Raw genomic sequence first — 20,858 nt, 5'->3', positions numbered from 1 at the left:
ACCCGTTAAAGATACCTCAAATCTATTTAATTTATCTGAAAGTTTACATAATTATCTTCAATTAAAGGTATTATTCGTCGACTTTTGATGAATTGGTTAAATTTATTTGGTGACTGAAAATTAAACAAAATTCATCAATAAATGTTTTCCAGGCGATTGTCTTAAAATAACTTTTTAGTTGTGAAAGATACCTTAAATCTGTTAAATTTACAAAGTTTATATAATTATCTTTAATTAAAGCTATAATTCGTCGACTTTTGATAATTTCAATTTATTTGGTAATGAAAATTAAAAAAAATTTTCAACACATGTATTTAGCATCGGCCTAAAAGTTTATATGTATAGAATAGAACGCGGCATGTAAGCAGGATTGCGCCTAAAGTTCTTGACCGATCTTTATGAAACTTAGTGGACTTATTCTATGAATCAATACCGAGATACAGTTTGAAGATGAGCTAAATCCGCCGGTTAGTTTACGAGTTGTGGCTATTTTAATCATTTGTCATTTTAGAAAAATTTCAAATTTTTACTATTTTATCGAAATTATTCTTCGCCCTTTAAAGATACCTCAAATCTATTTAATTTATCTGAAAGTTCACATAATTATCTTCAATTAAAACTATAATTCGTCGACTTTTAATAATGCATAGTAATTTAACAATTATTCATGATAAATCCTATTTTTTCTTCATATTCAAAATCAACTTAGACTAACCAAATATTGCCTTTTTTCATTTTATTTTAAAAATAAAATTTAAAAATCTTTTTTAATAAAACTCCTAACTTACCGCAGAATTATTCTTCAATTTTTTCCAAGTGAATAAATTTAATTTCCAGTCTTTCCACGGCTTTCTTCTAGAAAACTCCACTACATCTTTTAATCCTTTTAAATTCATTTTTTTTTTTTTTTTATCAAACCACAAATAATTTACTCAATAATTGTTTTTTTTTTGTTTTTTATCTTCAATTTTTTTTTTTTCTAAAAAAAAATGAAAATTGTAAATATAAAAAAACTATTTTACAACTTTTTTTCTTTTAATTATTGCAAAAATAATATTTGCAATTTTTTATTAAAAAAAAAATATTTTACAATTTTTTATAATAGAAAAAATAATATTTGCAATTTTTTATTAATAAAAAAAATATTTTACAATTTTTTTTAATTTACAAAAATTATATTTGCAATTTTTTCATTAAAAAAAATATTTTATAATTTTTTTTTAATTTTTACAAAAATAATATTTGCAATTTTTTTATTAAAAAAATATTTAACAATTTTCTTTTTTAAATTATTGCAATTACAAAAATAGTATTTGCAATTTTTTATTAAAAAACATATTTTACAATTTTTTGTTTTAATTACAAAAATAATAATTCCAATTTTTTATTAAAAAAAATATTTTACAATTTTTTTTTCTTCAATTACAAAAATAAAAATTCCAAAATCTTTTTCTTAAAAAAAAATAATTTACAATTTTTTTTCAAATACAAAAATATTTGCCATTTTTTATTGAAAAAAATATTTTACAATTTTTTTATTAAAAAAAATATTTTACTTTTTTTGTTAAATTATTTTAATTTAAAAAAAAAAATTATTTAAGCTGTAATTAAATTATTTTTCAACATCAGCTGATTTTAAAATAAAAAATTTTTAAATTATTTAAAATTTCCCGCTAAATTTTCTAGTTCAAAATTTCACCGCTAGAGTAAAAACCAGCGCTGGTGGTATAAAAAATAAAAAAAAAGAGAAAAGGGGTCAACGGAGAAGACCCACCAAGTAGTCTCACCGCCATCCGGTTAAGTTATTTTTAACTCACAACATTTCGTCAGGTAATGAAATATAAATTAAAAATAAAAAAATATCATTATTTATTTAAATAAACTCAGTAATTATTCAACAGAATAAAATGTTATAAAAAATACTCAAAAAGCCAGCCGAGTGAATTTAGGCAGTCTTTTAAATAATTTGATAAACCGCCAAGAAAATAAAGTTGTCATGCTGCTCTGTTGTGACAGTTGATCCGACAGAATTATATATACGCCCCCAAATATTAAATTAATAATAATAAAATTTATTTACGTCATATTAATTAATTTTTATCAATTTTAATTAAAATAAATTTTTTTTTAACAAAAAAAAAATTAAAATTGAAATTTTATGACAGTAAATATTATTTTGACATAACCTCTAAATAATTATTGTGATTATTATCCTTGAATAAATAGTATGAATAGTATAAATAGTAACATTATTATTGTTTTTATTTCAGATCAGCTGATAGCAAAGATTTAAATAAATTATATTTATTCCTGTTAATGATCAACAATGGAGTCTTGCAAAGAAGGAAAAGATTTTGAGTATGAACCAAGTCCGAAAAATAAAAAAAGTTGGTCTGAACTTCGGGGTGTTGTTAGTGAATTTAGGAGAAAATTGTCGGGAGTTTCTGATGGCTCGGTTCCTGATCATATTACTTTTAGATCGCTACCAGATGGAAGGTAAGAATTTTTTTATAAAATTGTTATAAAAAAAAAATGTAAGGTACATAATTAAGAAATGACCTTGTATCTTGTGAAATATTGATATTTTTAAAGATATAAGCTCATCCTGATGTTATACTCATCGAGACCTTTCATTTGAGTACCCACATCAATTTTTCATATATTTTATATATTTATATATATCATATATATGTATATATGAGAAATATATCAAAATGCATGTGGGTACTCAAATAAAAGCTCTTGATAAGTGTAACATCGGGATGAGCTTATATCTTTGAAAATATAGATAATTAAGAAATGACCTTGTATCTTGTGAAATATTGACATTTTTTAAAATATAAGCTCATCCTGACATTACACTCATCGAGACCTTTCATTTGAGTACCCACACCAATTTTTCATATATTTTATATATTTATATATATATATTATATATGTATATATGAGAATTAGATCAAAATGCATGTGGGTACTCAAATAAAAGCTCTTGATAAGTGTAACATCGGAATGAGCTTATATCTTTGAAAATATAGATAATTAAGAAATGACCTTGTATCTTGTGAACTATTGACATTTTTAAAGATATAAGGTTATCCGGATCTTACACTCTTTGAGACCTTTAATTTGAGTACCCACATCAATTTTTCATATATTTTATATATTTATATATATCATATATATGTATATATGAGAAATATATCAAAATGCATGTGGGTACTCAAATAAAAGCTCTTGATAAGTGTAACATCGGGATGAGCTTATATCTTTGAAAATATAGATAATTAAGAAATGACCTTGTATCTTGTGAAATATTTATATTTTTAAAGATATAAGCTCATCCTGACTTTACAATCACCGAGACCTTTCATTTGAGTACCCACATCAATTTTTCATATATTTTATATATTCATATATATCATATATATCATATATATGTATATATGAGAATTATATCAAAATGCATGTGGGTACTCAAATAAAAGCTCTTGATAAGTGTAACATCGAGATGAGCTTATATCTTTGAAAATATAGATAATTAAGAAATGACTTTGTATCTTGTGAACTATTGACATTTTTAAAGATATAAGGTTATCCGGATGTTACACTCTTCGAGACCTTTAATTTGAGTACCCACATCAATTTTTCATATATTTTATATATTTATGTATATTATATATATGTATATATGGAAAATATATCAAAAATGCATGTGGGTACTCAAATGCAAGTTCTAAACGAGTGTAACATCGGGATGAGCTTATATCTTTAACATATATATTATATATATATATATATATATATATATATATATATATATATATATATATATATATATATATATATGAAAAATATATCAAAATTTAATGTTATTAGATAAAAAAAAAAAAATTGTTTTCAAATATTTGCATTTTTTAATTTTGAAAATTTTTTTGACTATTATTTTTTTGTTGTAAATTTTTTTGAATTATTAACTATATGGTAAATTAATTTTCATTAATTAAAAAATGACCTTGTATCTGGTGAACTATTAACATTTTTAAAGAAATAAGTTCACCCTGACATTACCCTCATCAAGACCTTTATTTGAGTACCTACATCAATTTTTCATATATTTATATATATCATATATATGTATGATATATATGACAATTATCTACGGTACTTTGGTAAAACCTCGTATCTCTCATTTAAAATATACAGAAGATACGAGGTTTTACCAAAATACCGTCGATATATCAAAAATACATGTGGGTACTCAAATGAAAGCTCTTGATGAGTGTAATATCAGGATGAGCTTATATCTTTAAAAATGTCAATAATTAAGAAATGACATTGTATCTTGTGAATGATGTTATACTCATCAAGTGCTTTCATTTGAGTACCCACATGCATTTTTGATATATTTTTCATATATACATATATATAATATATATGAATATATAAAATATATGAAAAATTGATGTGGGTACTCAAATAAAAGGTCTCGATGAGTGTAATATCGGGATGAGCTTATATCTTTAGTAAGGTCAATAGTTAAGAAATAACCTTGTATCTTGTGAATTATTGACATTTTTAAAGAAATAAGCTTACCCTGATATTACCCTCATCGAGACCTTTCATTTGAGTACCTACATGAATTTTTCATATTTTTATATATATTTATACATATTATATATATGTATATATGAAGAATGTATCAAAAATGCATGTGGGTACTCAAATGAAAGCTCTTGATGGGTGTAACATCGGGATGAGCTTATATCTTTAAAAATATCAATATTTAAGAAAGTTACAGTGCAATTTAGCAAAATTCATTATTTAATAAAGCAAAATTTTATTTATTTATAGTTTATAAATCACGGTAGTCACATGGTGACTACAAGGTTGCTAGTTTTTATTATTCTAATTGATTTGTTATAAAACTTTTATTTTAAAAAGTATAAAATCGATTTATCGTAAAAATTTTATTCATAATTTATTTAATAATTAATTTTTTAGGACGAGAATATATTTTTTGGGCACTCCGAGTAATGGTTGGGAAACTACGCTTTTGTTTGTTGACATTGGTCAGTACGAGCAGTGTAATGGATGTAAATTACACTGGCAACCTGTCATTGAAGCCAATTTCCAGAGGTAATTGTTTTTTATAGTTAATTCAATAGGATAAAGTTTCCAAATATTGACCAGTTTAGATAAAATGAACATTGTTTGTAAATTATTGGAGTTTAGCTGAAACAAGAGTTCTTTTATAGTATTAACGAACTATAATACTTTTGTTTATAAAATATATAAAAATAAAAATATAATTGTAATAATTAACGTTACAGCCGATAGCTCAGAATATTCACCATTACTTACTAAATTCTGACCGTGTAGGCTCTCAATACTAATTAGTAGTATTATCCTTACAAAACTTATAAATAACTTTTATTTTAAATCTATAATAGTACGTTTGTTTTTTTTCAATCTTCAAATCTATATAAGTTTTTTAGTAATTAAACAAATCGTTTATTAAATATTATATTAATCTGATTAAATAAATAGTAGTTTATAACTTTGGGAAAAGATATTTAATAACAGTACGATTGAATGATATTTAAATGAATGCCCAAAAAGCTCACTAATATTAGGTACATTAGATTATTTAAAAGACATATTATTCACCAGACTTATTATTTTAATTATTAACATCATTTTAGTAGCTTTAATTTTTAATAATTAATCTTTGATATTTTATTATTTTTCCAAATACTTTTTGATTATAAAGTTATTGAATATAAATTTATTAACGTACCAAAGACAAGGTTAAGTTATAATTTTCACAATTTTATCAGTAACTTTCTTTTTTATCATTAAAATTCCGTATGTTTCTTTGCAAATTTTTATTTCAAGTATAATTAAAAACTCACAACCTGCAGTGTTGTGACTGCCGAGAATTAAGGATTATAATTAAGAAAACTGGCTTAATGATTTTTTAAATAATCACACACTTAGTTTTGGTACTTTTGAAATAAATTTTAAAAATAACAGAGCTATCACAGGATCAATCAAAAATAATTCAATGGACAAATATGATGGAACAATTTGTAGAACCAACAAACTATTAAAAACTCCTCCAAAAACTTTACATAAAAAATTGACTACTGAAAAATATATAAAACCGAAAGGCACTAATTCTTATCAAGACCTTTCTGATGATACCAAATTAAACTACAAAAATTCCTTTTAAAATAATAATATCTTCGTCGCAAAATTTTTCTTACTCTCTTAATTATTTAAATCATAAATGACTATCGCTGAAAAAATATCAAAACAAATTTACGATAAAGATATACCCGTTACTAAATTTTTCTTAGTCTCTTAATTATATAAATTAATTTTTGACATATAACCACATTCACATCTACAAAATAAAATAAATAAATATAATGACGTTTATCGCGAAATTCTAATCTATTTATAACTACTTCGAAAACTTATCATAATAAATAAACTATATTAGAAAAAGAATTGAAACATTGAAAAAACACTAATTAAATTCGCGACCATTCCAATTAACTAAATTTAATTTAAAAAACTTATTTTGTCTTAAATACGCCATAGATAAAATTTTCCTTATTCTCTTAATTGTATAAATAATCTAAAATAAATAAAAAACTTTAAACACTCATTAAATTAAATTAAACATTCAATCTTCCCGGTTTTATGAAAGTTTTTTAAACTCTCTGTAAGATGTCGTTGCGCACCGGATCCAGAACTACGTCACTCTCCCGCCAAAATTCAAATTTAAAAAATAATTTCTAATTTAAAACTTACCTGTATAATTATTAAGTTCTTGAACTTTCCAAATATACTAAATTTAATTTAAAAAACTTATTTTATTCTAAATACGTCCCATATAAAATTTTCCTTATTCTCTTAATTGTATAATCTAAAATAAATAAAAAATTTAAAACACTTATTAAATTAAATTAAACATTCAAACCTTCCCGGTTTTATAAAAGTTTTTTAAACTCTCTATAAGATGGCGTTGCGCACCGGATCCAGAACTACGTCACTCTCCCGCCAAAATTCAAATTCAAAAAACAATTTCTAATTAAAAACTTACCTAAACAACTATTAAGTCCTTTAACTTTTCAATTCTACTAAATTTTATTTAAAAAAACTCATTATCATATAAATTTATCTTCCAGCGTTTCAAGTGCCAACAGACTATCAAAAGAAGAGCAGTTACTCTGGGAAAGGAAAAGACTGACCACCTGGGGAATAACCTCTTACGAAATCCACCTCGAAACCGGCAAGCTAGTATTCCCCGCCGCAAGTAGCCTGTACCAATGCATAGACACCGGTTTCCTCCCGGGTCCCTTATTCCCATCCGAACTTCGAATTCTCGCGCCTGGAGCAAAATTATGCCCTCAAATCTGTCCTTGGAACAGCGCTCTCGTCGCCCATACCTGTTCAGGCGACCTTTACCTCTCCCACTCAATAACCGGGTGTTCAGTGCGCCTAACTTACGCGCGCAAGGGCGGAAAGAACCTAACCGAAGATCCTCTAACCGCCGGGACTCCTTCCTACGTAATGCAGGAAGAATTCACGCGTTACACCGGGTACTGGTGGCAGCCCAAATCCTCCGACGGAATTTACCGAATAGTCTACGAGGAAGTCGACGAGAGCGACGTTAAAATCTTCTGCTTTCCTTCCTCAACCCTAAACTCGGGAGAAGTCGACGAGTTCCGGTTTCCTCGGGCAGGAACTTCAAATTCTAAGAGTAATTTAAAGATGCTGCAATTTCGGTTGACTGAAACCCAACAAATAGTGGAAATTGAGACCCTAGAATTGCAGTACCCGTTGCACATAATGTTCCCGTGGATGGAATATTTAGTCCGAGTTGGCTGGACTCCAGATGGCAGCAACGTCTGGGTCCAATTGCTGGACCGAAAGCAGCAGAGGATTGAATTAGTCCTCTTATCTGTTGATAACTTTTGCGAGCCTCCGCCTAACGTTTACAACTCGGAGAACCACTTCACGCCCTCTTCAGCAAGCGTCCAGGTTATTTACTCCGAAGAGAGCTCAATTTGGATCAACGTCAACGACCTGCTCTACTTCCTCCCCTCAGATGACCCCACAGAGGTCAAATTCATCTGGGGAAGCGAAGAGTCCAAGTACATGCACTTGTATTTAATAACTTCTAGCATTGCTGGACTCAGCAATGGAATTGAAGAGCCTCTTGACCGTCTGGACAGTGTTTACTTCCAGCCCAGGGTCATTTCCAAGGTCGCCATCACCCAGGGCGACTGGCCGGTCCTGGGGAAGAAGATCTGGGTGGATACTAGCAATTCCATTGTATACTTTGTGGGCCTCAAAGAAGGACCCTTGGAGCAACATGCCTATGCGGTGTCCCTCAGGAGGCCTTTGGAGGTTAGGTTGCTCACCAGACCTGGGCACAGTTACAACAGCATCTGCTTTAATAAGGAGTGCACCATGATGGTCGCTGTTTATAGCTCTATTAAGACGCTACCGACGTGTCAGGTGTTTAGAATATCCCAGAGTGATTGGACTGTCGAGAGCATCAGTCTCACGCCTGTTGGGTATTTGTTAGAGCCTACTAATTCGGAGATTGATCTACTCGCGCCGGTTATTCATGCGCATAAAATTAATTCTGGGGATACCATTTATTCTATGGTTTTTAAGCCGCATAATTATAGGCCCAGGGTCAAGTATCCCGTTATTTTGCAGGTTTATGGAGGTCCGGAGGTTCAATTGGTTTCTAATACTTTTAAGGTTAGTTTTTGGAAGTTGGAGAAGATTATGTGCCAAAAGGGTGGTCGATAAATTTGATACTTAATTTCTGAGTTAGATTTTTTTGGTAAATTTTAAGATTTTTTGCACTAAAATTTTAAAAATGGTTCAAAGAAGAAAATAAAATTTTCCTTTGAAATTTTGACTTTTCTTGATTTTTTTTTCCAGCTTAGAATATTTTTTAACAATATTAAAAAAAATTTTCTACGCTTTTTTGGTTTCAGGAAAAAATTGTTTTTTTTATTCCTTAGGCTTAGAATAAATTTTCAGATAAAACATTTTTTTTAAGAAAAAAATAAAATGTAAAAAAACACGTCAACTTATCAAAATCCAATTTTTTAGATTTTTTTTGGTAAATTTTGAGATTTTTTGCAGTAAAATTTTCAAAATGGTTCAAAAAAGAAACTAAATTTTTTTTCAAAACTTTCCTTCGAAATTTTCTTAGAAGAAAAAAATAAAATGTAAAAAAGTATGTTAATTTATAAAAATTCGATTTTTTAGATTTTTTTGAAAAATTTTGAGATTTTTTGCACGAAAATTTTCAAAATAGTTCAAAGAAGGACTTGAAAATTTTGAAAAAATTTTCCTTTACAAATTTCTTGAGAAAAAAAAATTTCTTGAACTAGCAACTTGCATTTTATTTGATAAATATTCAATTTAAAAAATTTTTTTGTTAAATTTTGAGAAGTATTTTTTGTACTAAAATTTTCAAAATAATCCAAGAAAGAACCTAAAATTTTTTTCAAAACTTTCGTTTGAAATTTTCTTAATAGAAAAAAATAAAATGTAAAAAAGTGTGTTAACTTATCAAAATTTAACTTTTTAGATTTTTTTGGTAAATTTTGAGATTTTTTGCACTAGAATTTGAAAATGGTTCCAAAAAGAAACTAAATTTTTTTTAAAACTTTCCTTTGAAATTTTCTTAAGAGAAAAAAATGTCAATTCATCAAAATGTCAATTTTTTTAATTTTTTTTGTTCAATTTTGAGACGTATTTTTGATACTAAAGTTTTCAAAATAGTTCAAAGAAGTAAATAAAATTTTTTTAAAAACTTTCCTTTGAAATTTTTTTTAAGAGAAAAAACTTAAATGTAAAAAAGTATGTTAACATATCAAAATTCAATTTTTTGGATTTTTTTCTTGTAAATTTTGAGATTTTTTGCACTAAAATTTTCAAAATGGTTTAAAGAAAAAAATAAAATTTTTTTCAAAACTTTCCTTTGAAATTTTCTTAAGAGAAAAAAATGAAATGTAAAAAAGCATGTTAATTTATGAAAATTCAATTTTTTAGATTTTTTTGGTAAATTTTGAGATTTTTTGCACTAAAATTTTTAAAATGGTTCAAAGAAGAAAGTTAATTTTTTTAAAAACTTTCTTAAGAGAAAAAAATAAAATGTAAAAATGCATGTTAATTTATAAAAGTTAAATTTTTTCGATTTTTTCGTTAAATTTTGAGACGTATTTTTTGCACTAAAATTTTTAAATATGGTACCAATAAAGAAACTAAATTTTTTTCAAAATTTTCCTTTGAAATTTTTTTAAGAGAAAAAAATTATTTGAACTAGCAATGTGCATGTTAATTGATCAATATTCGATTTTTTAGATTTTTGTGTTTAATTTTGAGTCGTATTTTTTACACTAAAATTTTTAAAATGGTTCAAAGAAGGAACTAAATTTTTTTCAAAATTTTGCTTTGAAATTTTGGCTTTTCTAAAATTTTTTATTCGGTTTTGAGCTTAGAATCAATTTGTAGATTGGCAAAAAAAATTTTTTATCCGCTCTTTTGGCATTAGTCTTGTGAAATTTATTATTATAATTTATAATATAATAAATATAATTATTTTCAGGGAATGCGACATTTGAGAATGCACATGCTAGCGTCTCAAGGATACTGCGTTGTTTTAATAGACAACCGTGGTTCCCACTACCGCGGTCTGATGTTCGAGAGTCATTTAAAACGGCGAATGGGAACTGTTGAGCTAAGTGATCAGGTTGAGGTGCTAAATTTGTTGGCCGATAAATTGGGATACTTGGATTTGAACCGGGTTGCGCTTCACGGATGGTCTTACGGTGGTTATTTGAGTTTGATGGGATTGATTCAGTACCCGGAAGTATTTAAGGTAATTTTATTCATAATTTGAAGAAAATCAAAATTTTAAATAGGACGAAAAATAAAAAGCAACATCATGAGAAGACAATCTATATTATTAAGAGAATAAGAAAAATTTTGTTTCCAGGATAAGCCTATGATAAAATCATTTTTTTTTTTTTTAGTGTAATTTAGTTTCATTTAATTGCAAAGGTCTTGACTTGAATTTGTGCCTTTTTAAGATTTCATTTCACTCTCACCGGTAGTCAATTTATTATGATAAGTATTGAGGCTGCATTCGAAAATGCTATATCTATCGATACATAATTAAGAAATTACCTTTTATCTTGTGAAATATAGACATTTTTAAAGATATAAGCTCATCCTGATGTTACACTCATTGAGACCTTTCATTTGAGTACCCACATCAATTTTTCATATATATATATGTATATATGAGAAATATATCAAAAATGCATGTCGGTACTCAAATGAGAGCTCTTGGTGAGTGTAACATCAGGATGAGCTTATATCTTTAAAAATATCACAAATTGACAAAATATAATATAATTTCTTAATTGTTGACATTTTTTAAGATCTAAGCTCACCCTAACATAATACTCATCGAGACCTTTCATTTGAGTACCCACATCAATTTTTCATATATTTATATATATATATATATATATATATATATATATATATATATATATATATATATATATATATATATATATATATATATGTATATATGAGAAATATATCAAAAATGCATGTCGGTACTCAAATGAAAGTTCTTGGTGAGTGTAATATCAGGATGAGCTTATATCTTTAAAAATATCACAAATTGACAAAATATAATATAATTTCTTAATTGTTGACATTTTTTAAGATCTAAGCTCACCCTAACATAATACTCATCGAGACCTTTCATTTGATTACCCACATGAATTTTTGATATATTTATATATATTATATATATGTATATATGACAAATATATCAAAAATACATGTAGGTACTCAAATGAAAGTTCTTGGTGAGTGTAATATCAGGATGAGCTTATATCTTTAAAAATATCACAAATTGACAAAATATAATATAATTTCTTAATTGTTGACATTTTTTAAGATCTAAGCTCACCCTAACATAATACTCATCGAGACCTTTCATTTGAGTACCCACATCAATTTTTGATATATTTATATATATTGTATATATGTATATATGACAAATATATCAAAAATTCATGTGGGTAATCAAATGAAAACTCTTGATGGGTATAACGTCGGTATGATCTTATATCTTTGAAATATATATTATATCTATGTATATATAAAAAATATATCAAAATGGATGTGGATACTCGTATATATATATATATATATATATATATATACATACATATAAGAAATTACCTTGTATCTTGTGAAATATTGACATTTTTAAAGAAATAATCTCACCATGTCATTACACTCATCAAGACCTTTCATTCGAGTACCCACATCAATTTTTCATATATTATATATATGTATATATGAAAAATATATCAAAAATGCATGTGGGTACTCAAATGAAAGCTCTTGATGAGTGTAACATCGGGACGAGCTTATATCTTTAAGAATGTCAATAATTAAAAAAGTACAGTGCAATTTAACAAAAGTCATTATTTAATAAAACAAAATTTTAATTTTTTTTAGTTCACAACTTACAGCAGTCACGTAGTGACTGCAAGGTTGTTAATTTTGTCTTATTTTCAATTGTAATTTTATTTCCTAAAATTCTTACTGAAAATTCAAATCTTAGATTATAATAAATTAATAATAAAATAAAATTGTATAAAGGTGGCTATTGCCGGAGCACCAGTAACTTGCTGGAACCTCTACGACACAGGATACACTGAGCGGTACATGGACCACCCGGACAGCAATTACCACGGTTACATAAACAGCTCCGTTTTGACCTACGTAAATAAATTCCCCGACGAAGAAAATCGCTTGTTAATAATTCACGGATTAATTGATGAAAACGTTCACTTTTTTCACACAAGCGAATTAATTAATGCGCTTATCAAAACCGGTAAGCCTTATCAATTGCAAATTTACCCGACAGAGAGGCACAGTCTTAGGAGTTTAGATGCAACGAGGCATTACGAGACAACACTGCTGTCTTTTTTACAAAATAATCTTTAAATTTAAGATTTAAAATATTTTTAAAAAACCGCCAGCTTAATTGAAAAAAAAAAAATTTTTTTTAAATTGTACATAAAAGATAAATTTTCCACTTTTTTTTTTTGATCTTCATACCACGGAAAGAACAAGATGACACTGGATAACATCCTAGATTATATTCAGAGACATTTATGGTGAAAAAAAAATTTCAAATAGTAGCTGGTATAATCCAGATTACACTGAGTGACATAATCAAAAAATTACCTTGTATCTTGTGAATTATTGACATTTTTAAAGATATAAGCTCATATTGATGTTACACTCATCGAGACCTTTCATTTGAGTACCCACATCAATTTTTCATATATTTTATATATTTATATATACTATACATATTAATATATGAAAAATATATCAAAAGTGCATGTGGGTATTCAAATGAAAGCTCTTGATGAGTGTAATATCGGGATGAGCTTATTTCTTTAAAAATGTCTATAGTTAAGAAATGACCTTGTATCTTGTGAAATATTGACATTTTTTAAAATATAAGCTCATCCTGACATTACACTCATCGAGACCTTTCATTTGAGTACCCACATCAATTTTTCATATATTTTATATATTTATATATCATATATATGTATATATGAGAAATATATCAAAATGCATGTGGGTACTCAAATAAAAGCTCTTGATAAGTGTAACATCGGGATGAGCTTATATCTTTGAAAATATAGATAATTAAGGAATGACCTTGTATCTTGTGAAATATTGACATTTTTTAAAATATAAGCTCATCCTGACATTACACTCATCGAGACCTTTCATTTGAGTACCCACATCAATTTTTCATATATTTTATATATTTATATATCTATATATATCAATATATGAAAATTATATAAAAAATAAGTGTGGGTACTCAAATGAAAGCTCTTGATGAGTGTAACATTATGATGACCTTATATCTTTAAAATACATATTATATATATGAACAATAAATGAATATATACATCAAAATTTAAGTTATTAAATTAAAAAAAAAATTACTTTCAAAAAATTACATTTTTCCATTTTTAAAAATTTTTTTTGCCATCATTTATTTGTTATAAATTTTTTAAAATTATTAAATATATGCTAAATTGATTTTCATTAATGAAGAGATGACCTTGTATCTCGTGAACTATTGACATTTTTAAAGATATAAGCTCACCCCGACATTACACTCATCGAGACCTTTCATTTGAGTACCCACATCAATTTTTTATATTTCATATATTTATATATATATATATATATATATATATATATATATATATATATATATATATATATATATATATATATGTATATATGAAAAATATATCAAAAATGTATGTACGTACTCAAATGAAAGCTCTTGATGAGTATAACATCATAATGAGCTTATATCTTTAAAAATATCAATAATTAAAAAATTACCTTTTATCTTGCGAACTACTGACATTTTTAAAGATATAAGCTCACTCTGACTTTACACTCATCGAGACCTTTCATTTGAGTACCCACATCAATTTTTCATATATTATATATATTTATATATACTGTTTATATGTATGTATGAAAAATATATCAAAAAGGCATGTGGGTACTCAAATGAAAGCTCTTGAAGAGTCCAACATCAAGATAAGCTTATATCTTTAAAAACATCAATATTAAAGAAAGTACCGTGCAATTTAACAAAATTCATTTTTTAATAAAATTATAATCCAAATATCACTCAGTATAATCTTGATTATACTAGCTACTATTTGAAATTTTTTTTTATCTCAGATATCACTGAGTATAATCTACGATGTTATCCAGTGTCATCTTATTTTTTCCGTGTGTTTATATTATTTTTTCTTTTCCTTTTTTTCTATAATTTTTCTAATCACGCTTTATAATAAATTAAATAAAAATTGACTAAAATGATGATTTATAAATATTTATATATATGTACGCTCCGAAGACAGTATTACTGATCAGCAGAGACTATTTGTTGTTGCCATACTTTTAAAAGCCTCGATAAATATTTTTAAAATAAAAATCTATTTCCCCGTTTTATTTCAAGGGGCCTAGTTTTGTTGTGATTATATTCAAAAAATAATAATTATAATAATAATAATAATATTAATTATAAATTCGTAATGAAATAAAATAATAGGAATTTCAATAACCGATATTGTATAATAAAAAAAATATTAAATTTGGACGCTAGTGATTTTGTTGTAAGTGTCCGTAAAATTGTTTTTAAATCATTGGAAAGTTTTATTATAATAATAATAATAATAATAATAATAATAATATTAATTATAATATATTAGATTAAATACTCAAAAGTTAGGAGAAATATTTTTTTTTTAATTGTACTTATATATCAAGTGACAAATTCCAAAATTATTAAATTTTTTTTTTTTGGGATTTTTTTTCAATTTAAAAAATAAATTTTTTTTTAATTTGTCACTTGATATTTGCAATATAATTTTTTTACTGCGTGATTTTTTTTTACATTTATGTATATACCTTCGTGCAGTAATTTTTTTTTATAAATACATTAACAAGGAGTCTAATTATATAATAATAAAAATTAATTACAATTATCACTGTGAGAATTTATTACTGATAAATAAATTCAATATTTTATATTCCAAATTGTTGTAATCTATACGTATATAAGAAATGACCTTGTATCTTGTGAATTATTGACATTTTTAAAGATCTAAGCTCATCATGACATTACACTCATGGAGACCTTTAATTTGAGTACCCACATCAATTTTTCATATATTTCATATATTTATATAAATGAATATATGAAAAATATATCAAAATTACATGTGGGTACTCAAATGAAACATCTTGATGAGTATAACATTAGGATGAGCTTATATCTTTGAAATATATATTATATCTATGTATATATGAGAAATATATCAAGAGGCATGTGGGTACTCGTATATATATAAGAAATGACCTTGTATCTTGTGAATTATTACCATTTTTAAAAATCTAAGCTAACTATGACATTACACTCATCAAGACCTTTCATTTGAGTACCCACATCAATTTTTCATATATTTTATATATTTATATATATTACATATATGTATAAATGAAAAATATATCAAAAATGCATGTGGGTACTCAAATGAAAGCTCTTGATGAGTATAACATCAGGATGAGCTTATATCTTTAATAAATCTCATACATATGTATATATATATATATACATACATATAAGAAATAACCTTGTATCTTTTGAACTATTAACATTTTAAAAAATCTGAGCTCACCATGACATTACACTCATCGATACCTTTAATTTGAGTACCAACATCAATTTTTCATATATTTTATATATTTATATATATTATATATATGTATATATGAAATATATATCAAAAATGCATGTGGGTACTCAAATAAAAGGCCTTGATGAGTATAACATTAGGATGAGCTTATATCTTTGAAATATATATTATATCCATGTGTATATGAGAAATATATCAAAATGCATGGGGATTTTTGTATATATATAAAAAGTGACCTCAAATCTTGTGAATTATTGACATTATTAAAGATCTAAGCTCATCATGATATTACACTCATCGAGACCTTTAATTTGAGTACCCACATTAATTTTTCATATATTTCATATATTTGTATATATGAATATATGAAAAATATATCAAAATTACATGTGGGTACTCAAATGAAAGCTCTTGATGAGTATAAAATCAGGATAAGCTTATATCTTTAATAAATCTAATACATATGTATATATATACATATATATAAGAAATAACCTTGTATCTTTTGAACTATTAACATTTTAAAAAATCTAAGCTCACCATGACATTACACTCATCGAGACCTTTCATTTGAGTACCCACATCAATTTTTTATATATTTCATATATTTATATATATTATATATATGTATATATGAAATATATATCAAAAATGCATGTGGGTACTTAAATGAAAGCTCTTGATGAGTATAACATCAGGATAAGCTTATATCTTTAATAAATCTAATACATATGTATATATATACATATATATATAAGAAATAACCTTGTATCTTTTGAACTATTAACATTTTAAAAAATCTAAGCTCACCATGACATTACACTCATCGAGACCTTTAATTTGAGTACCCACATCAATTTTTTATATATTTCATATATTTATATATATTATATATATGTATATATGAAAAATATATCAAAAATGCATGTGGGTACTCAAATGAAAGCTCTTGATGAGTATAACATCAGGATGAGCTTATATCTTCAAAATATATATATTATATATATGTATATATCATAAATATATGAAAAATTGATGTGGGTACTCAAATGAAAGGTCTCGAAGAGTATAACATCAGGATGAGCTTATATCTTTAAAAAGGTCAATAGTTAAGAAAATACATTACAATTTAACAAAATTAATTATTTAATAAATCAAAATTTTATTTATAACTCTAAATATTAAAAAAAAAAAATTAAAACGTTTTATTCTTACACTTGAAATTAAGAAACTTGTACAAGAAGTTAATTTGTTTTTTGATACTGTGCCAGCGAGTGGGTCTGGCGATGGGGAAGATCCCCTTGGACCAGATTCTCTTCTTCCTCAGCAAGACTTGGTACTCGTTACCTTTAACACCTCTTAACCAAGCTGGGACGTTGTAGAGGATCCTGGTGGGATGGAGATCGTCGTTGCCGAGGATGTCGATGTAGTCGTTCTGGCCAAAGAGAGCTCGCTTTTGGTTCCAGTGGTCTTTTGGACGATATACTGGTATTTCTCTCAGTCTGTCTTCACTATTGCGAGGCAACAGTCCTCGAGCGTTCAAAGGGTCTCGGTATCCGTAACGTCTTACTAGTGGACCCTTGGCTCGCTTGTCTGCGTGGTACATGTAGAAGGTACGCGCTTGACTCGCTTGACTCGCTTGAGGCAGCCAGGGTGTCATTGATGACAAGATTCGTTTACTTAACCACGACATTCTGGAAAATATTTTTATTATTTAAATTTATTTTGCAGGCTATAATTTTAACAAAAATTTTTTTAACAAAAAAATTCAATAAAAAATTAATGTGTAAAAATTAAAAAAAAAAATAAAAGATTTAATTTTTTAAAAATACATTTTTTGTTAAATAAAATTAAAAAATAATCAAGTAGTTTTTTTAGAAACAAATTATGGCAAAAAAATTGACGTAGAAATTAAAAAAAAAAAATTCTATTTTTTTTAAATAAATTTTTTGTTGAAGAAAATTAAAAAATTGATGAAATTTAATTTAGCTGTTATTTTTTAATTTTCTGAAACAAAAAAATTATTATTTAAAAATCGCATTTTTAATTTTTTTAAATTTCTACTTGTCATTTTTTTGACATAATTTATTTGTTACAAAACTTATTAAATATCTTCTAAATTAATTTTAATGCAAAAAAATGACAGAAATTAAAAAAATTAAATTCAATTTTTTAAAACTAATTATGTTAAATAAAATTTAAAAATGATTGAATGCTAAATTCAATGAAAATTAATTTAAGAACGTTAAGAATTTTTGTAGCAAATAAATTATGGCAAAGAAAATGTCTTTCTAAAATTGACATGCAGAAATTTAAAAAATTTTTAAGTGACAGCTAAATTTAATGTCATTATTTTATTAATTAATTATTTAAAATTAACACTGTACCTTTTGGTTAAGTTAATTAAGGTTATATTACTGGCAAGTAATGTGTATTTTTATGTAACGATAATTTTGTCAAATTTACAAATTTATTTTTAGCGAAAAAGACAAACACAGAGTCGCCATCTACAGAAAAAATTGTTTTCTAATTTGTATTAAAATCTGCAGATGGCGACTCTGTTTTTAGTAGACTAGAATTTGAATTTGCGCGCGCAAGCGCGCGCCTGACTGTAGCATTTGCATATATTTTCATGCTTATGATATATTCGACCAATCACGTTACGAATAGTTTGGTGCCACATACATTTCATCTCAATTTTATATTAGGAATTAAAATCTGCAGATGGCGACTCTGTTGTTAGTAGACTAGAATTTGAATTTGCGCGCGCAAGCGCGCGCCTGACTGTAGCATTTGCATATATTTTCATGCTTATGATATATTCGACCAATCACGTTACGAATAGTTTGATGCCACATACATTTCATCTCAATTTTATATTAGGATTTTATAAAAATCTAACTATTGCAGCCGTCCTCATGGCGCAACTTTTGAAAAATTTACCCATTTTCTGACTCAGTTTGTCGAGCTGAGTCAGAAAATACATATAGTTCAAAAGTTTATATATGTATGTATTTATATAAGGATAAAAAAAATCCCATAATAAAATTGAGATGAAATGTATGTGAAACCAAACTATTCGTGATGTGATTGGTCGAATATATCATACTAGCCGTTACCCGCCCGCTTCGCGTGGCGTACAATATACGCCAGGCGCGAAAAATATTAATTTTGTATTATTCAAAATACCGGTCTTCAAAAGACCGGTCAAAATATTAATTTTGAGCAAAAAACAAAGAATATTGGGATCTGTATTTTTTATAAATGTAACAACAAAATATGTTCTAAGCTATTAAGGTAAAAGCTCCGATAGATGATCACGTACTAGTATATGATCACTCCGTGTATTTGAATATCTATATTCACAAATATAGGTATACAAATACATAGAGTGATCATATAATGGTACATGATCATCTATTAGGGCTTTTACCTTATAAAAAAATTTTTAATTTTTTTTATATTTAATGCCTTCTTATTATCCTTTAAGAATTGAATTTTATAATTTTTTAATTGACGCCCACGCAAGGATTTGTGAGGGTGGCATTTCATGAAATTCATTCTTTACAGCTCAAAAACTCAAAAAAAATAAATCTGGCCAAGTTTCAATCCTTTAGCTGCTATAGATTAAAAGGTACAATTTCTTTTAATTTTACGCCCACGCACGGACATGTGGGGGTAGAATTTAATGAAATTTATTCTTAACAGCTCAAAAACGCCAAAAAAGCATTCTGGCCATGTTTCAAAGTATTAATAGCTATAGATTGAAATTTACGAATTTTTTCTTAATTTAACGCCCACGCACGGGCACGCCAGGGGGGGTGGAATGTCACAGAATTCGTTTTTAAAAAATTTCTAAATGTAATTTGAAACATTCTGACCAAGTTTTGAACTATTAAAAGCCATAATTGAAAAATATGAATTTTTTTTCGTGAACACCCCCGCAACCCCCCTTGTGGGTGGAATTTCGTGAAATCCGTTCTTAGCTGACCTCTACTTGGCAAAAGGAATATTCCTGCCAAATTTCAAGTCTCTAGGTCTTATTAGGTCTTATAGTTCCAGAGATATCGTGATGAGTGACTATCTATATAGAAAGTCTCCTATATATATATAGATAGATGCATGAAAATATATGCAAACTCTATAGTCAAGGCGCGCGCTTGCGCGCGCAAATTTGAATTCTAGTCCCATAATAAAATTGAGATGAAATATATGTGAAACCAATTTATTCGTGATGTGATTGGTTGAAAATATTTATTCTCATCCTGATTGGTTAAAAGTGAATATAATATACATAAACGACACATAAATATATCATGACAACAAATATGAGGCGCGCGCTTGCGCGCGCAAATTGAATTCTAGTTTTTTTTTAAAAAGTGACATGTGAAAATTAAAAAAAATAAAAAATACAATTTTTTTAAAATTAATTTTTTAGAAGAAATTTTTTTAATTAAAATTAAAAAA

General features: G+C 26.4%; 2 protein-coding genes and 1 long non-coding RNA gene across 3 annotated transcripts in view; 2 read left to right on the top strand and 1 right to left on the bottom strand.

Annotated features, from left to right (window-relative positions):
• LOC123263646 overlaps window positions 1-20,858 on the top strand; it is a 342,430-nt gene that overhangs the window by 207,895 nt on the left and 113,677 nt on the right. The window lies entirely within an intron of this gene.
• LOC123263505 (dipeptidyl peptidase 9) lies at window positions 1,748-13,324 on the top strand. The gene is made up of 6 exons (XM_044726339.1): window positions 1,748-1,830; window positions 2,271-2,496; window positions 5,002-5,136; window positions 7,197-8,784; window positions 10,649-10,921; window positions 12,733-13,324. Exons 2-6 carry the CDS (start codon window positions 2,327-2,329, stop codon window positions 13,078-13,080), a joined length of 2,514 nt encoding a protein of 837 aa, XP_044582274.1. The 5' UTR covers window positions 1,748-1,830; window positions 2,271-2,326; the 3' UTR covers window positions 13,081-13,324.
• Window positions 17,534-18,889, bottom strand: LOC123263617 (39S ribosomal protein L51, mitochondrial). Its single transcript, XM_044726522.1, has 2 exons — window positions 18,779-18,889; window positions 17,534-18,085 (listed from the first exon to the last, which is right to left on the bottom strand). Exon 2 carries the CDS (start codon window positions 18,082-18,084, stop codon window positions 17,587-17,589), a length of 498 nt encoding a protein of 165 aa, XP_044582457.1. The 5' UTR covers window position 18,085; window positions 18,779-18,889; the 3' UTR covers window positions 17,534-17,586.

The sequence above is a fragment of the Cotesia glomerata genome, linkage group LG4, assembly GCF_020080835.1.
Source record: "Cotesia glomerata isolate CgM1 linkage group LG4, MPM_Cglom_v2.3, whole genome shotgun sequence".
In the NCBI taxonomy this organism is placed as follows: Eukaryota; Metazoa; Arthropoda; class Insecta; order Hymenoptera; family Braconidae; genus Cotesia; species Cotesia glomerata.
The sequence above is the reverse complement of the archived record's forward strand: the minus strand, read 5'-3'. Positions and strand labels throughout refer to the sequence as shown.

Bases quoted from the DNA above. Each gene is read 5' to 3' on its own strand.
- LOC123263617 (XM_044726522.1), bottom strand. From the start codon at position 18,084: ATGTCGTGGTTAAGTAAACGAATCTTGTCATCAATGACACCCTGGCTG.
- LOC123263505 (XM_044726339.1), top strand. From the start codon at position 2,327: ATGGAGTCTTGCAAAGAAGGAAAAGATTTTGAGTATGAACCAAGTCCG. The intron at 2,497-5,001 runs GTAAGAATTTTT...TTAATTTTTTAG, and splicing joins AGATCGCTACCAGATGGAAG to GACGAGAATATATTTTTTGG. The intron at 10,922-12,732 runs GTAATTTTATTC...AATTGTATAAAG, and splicing joins AGTACCCGGAAGTATTTAAG to GTGGCTATTGCCGGAGCACC.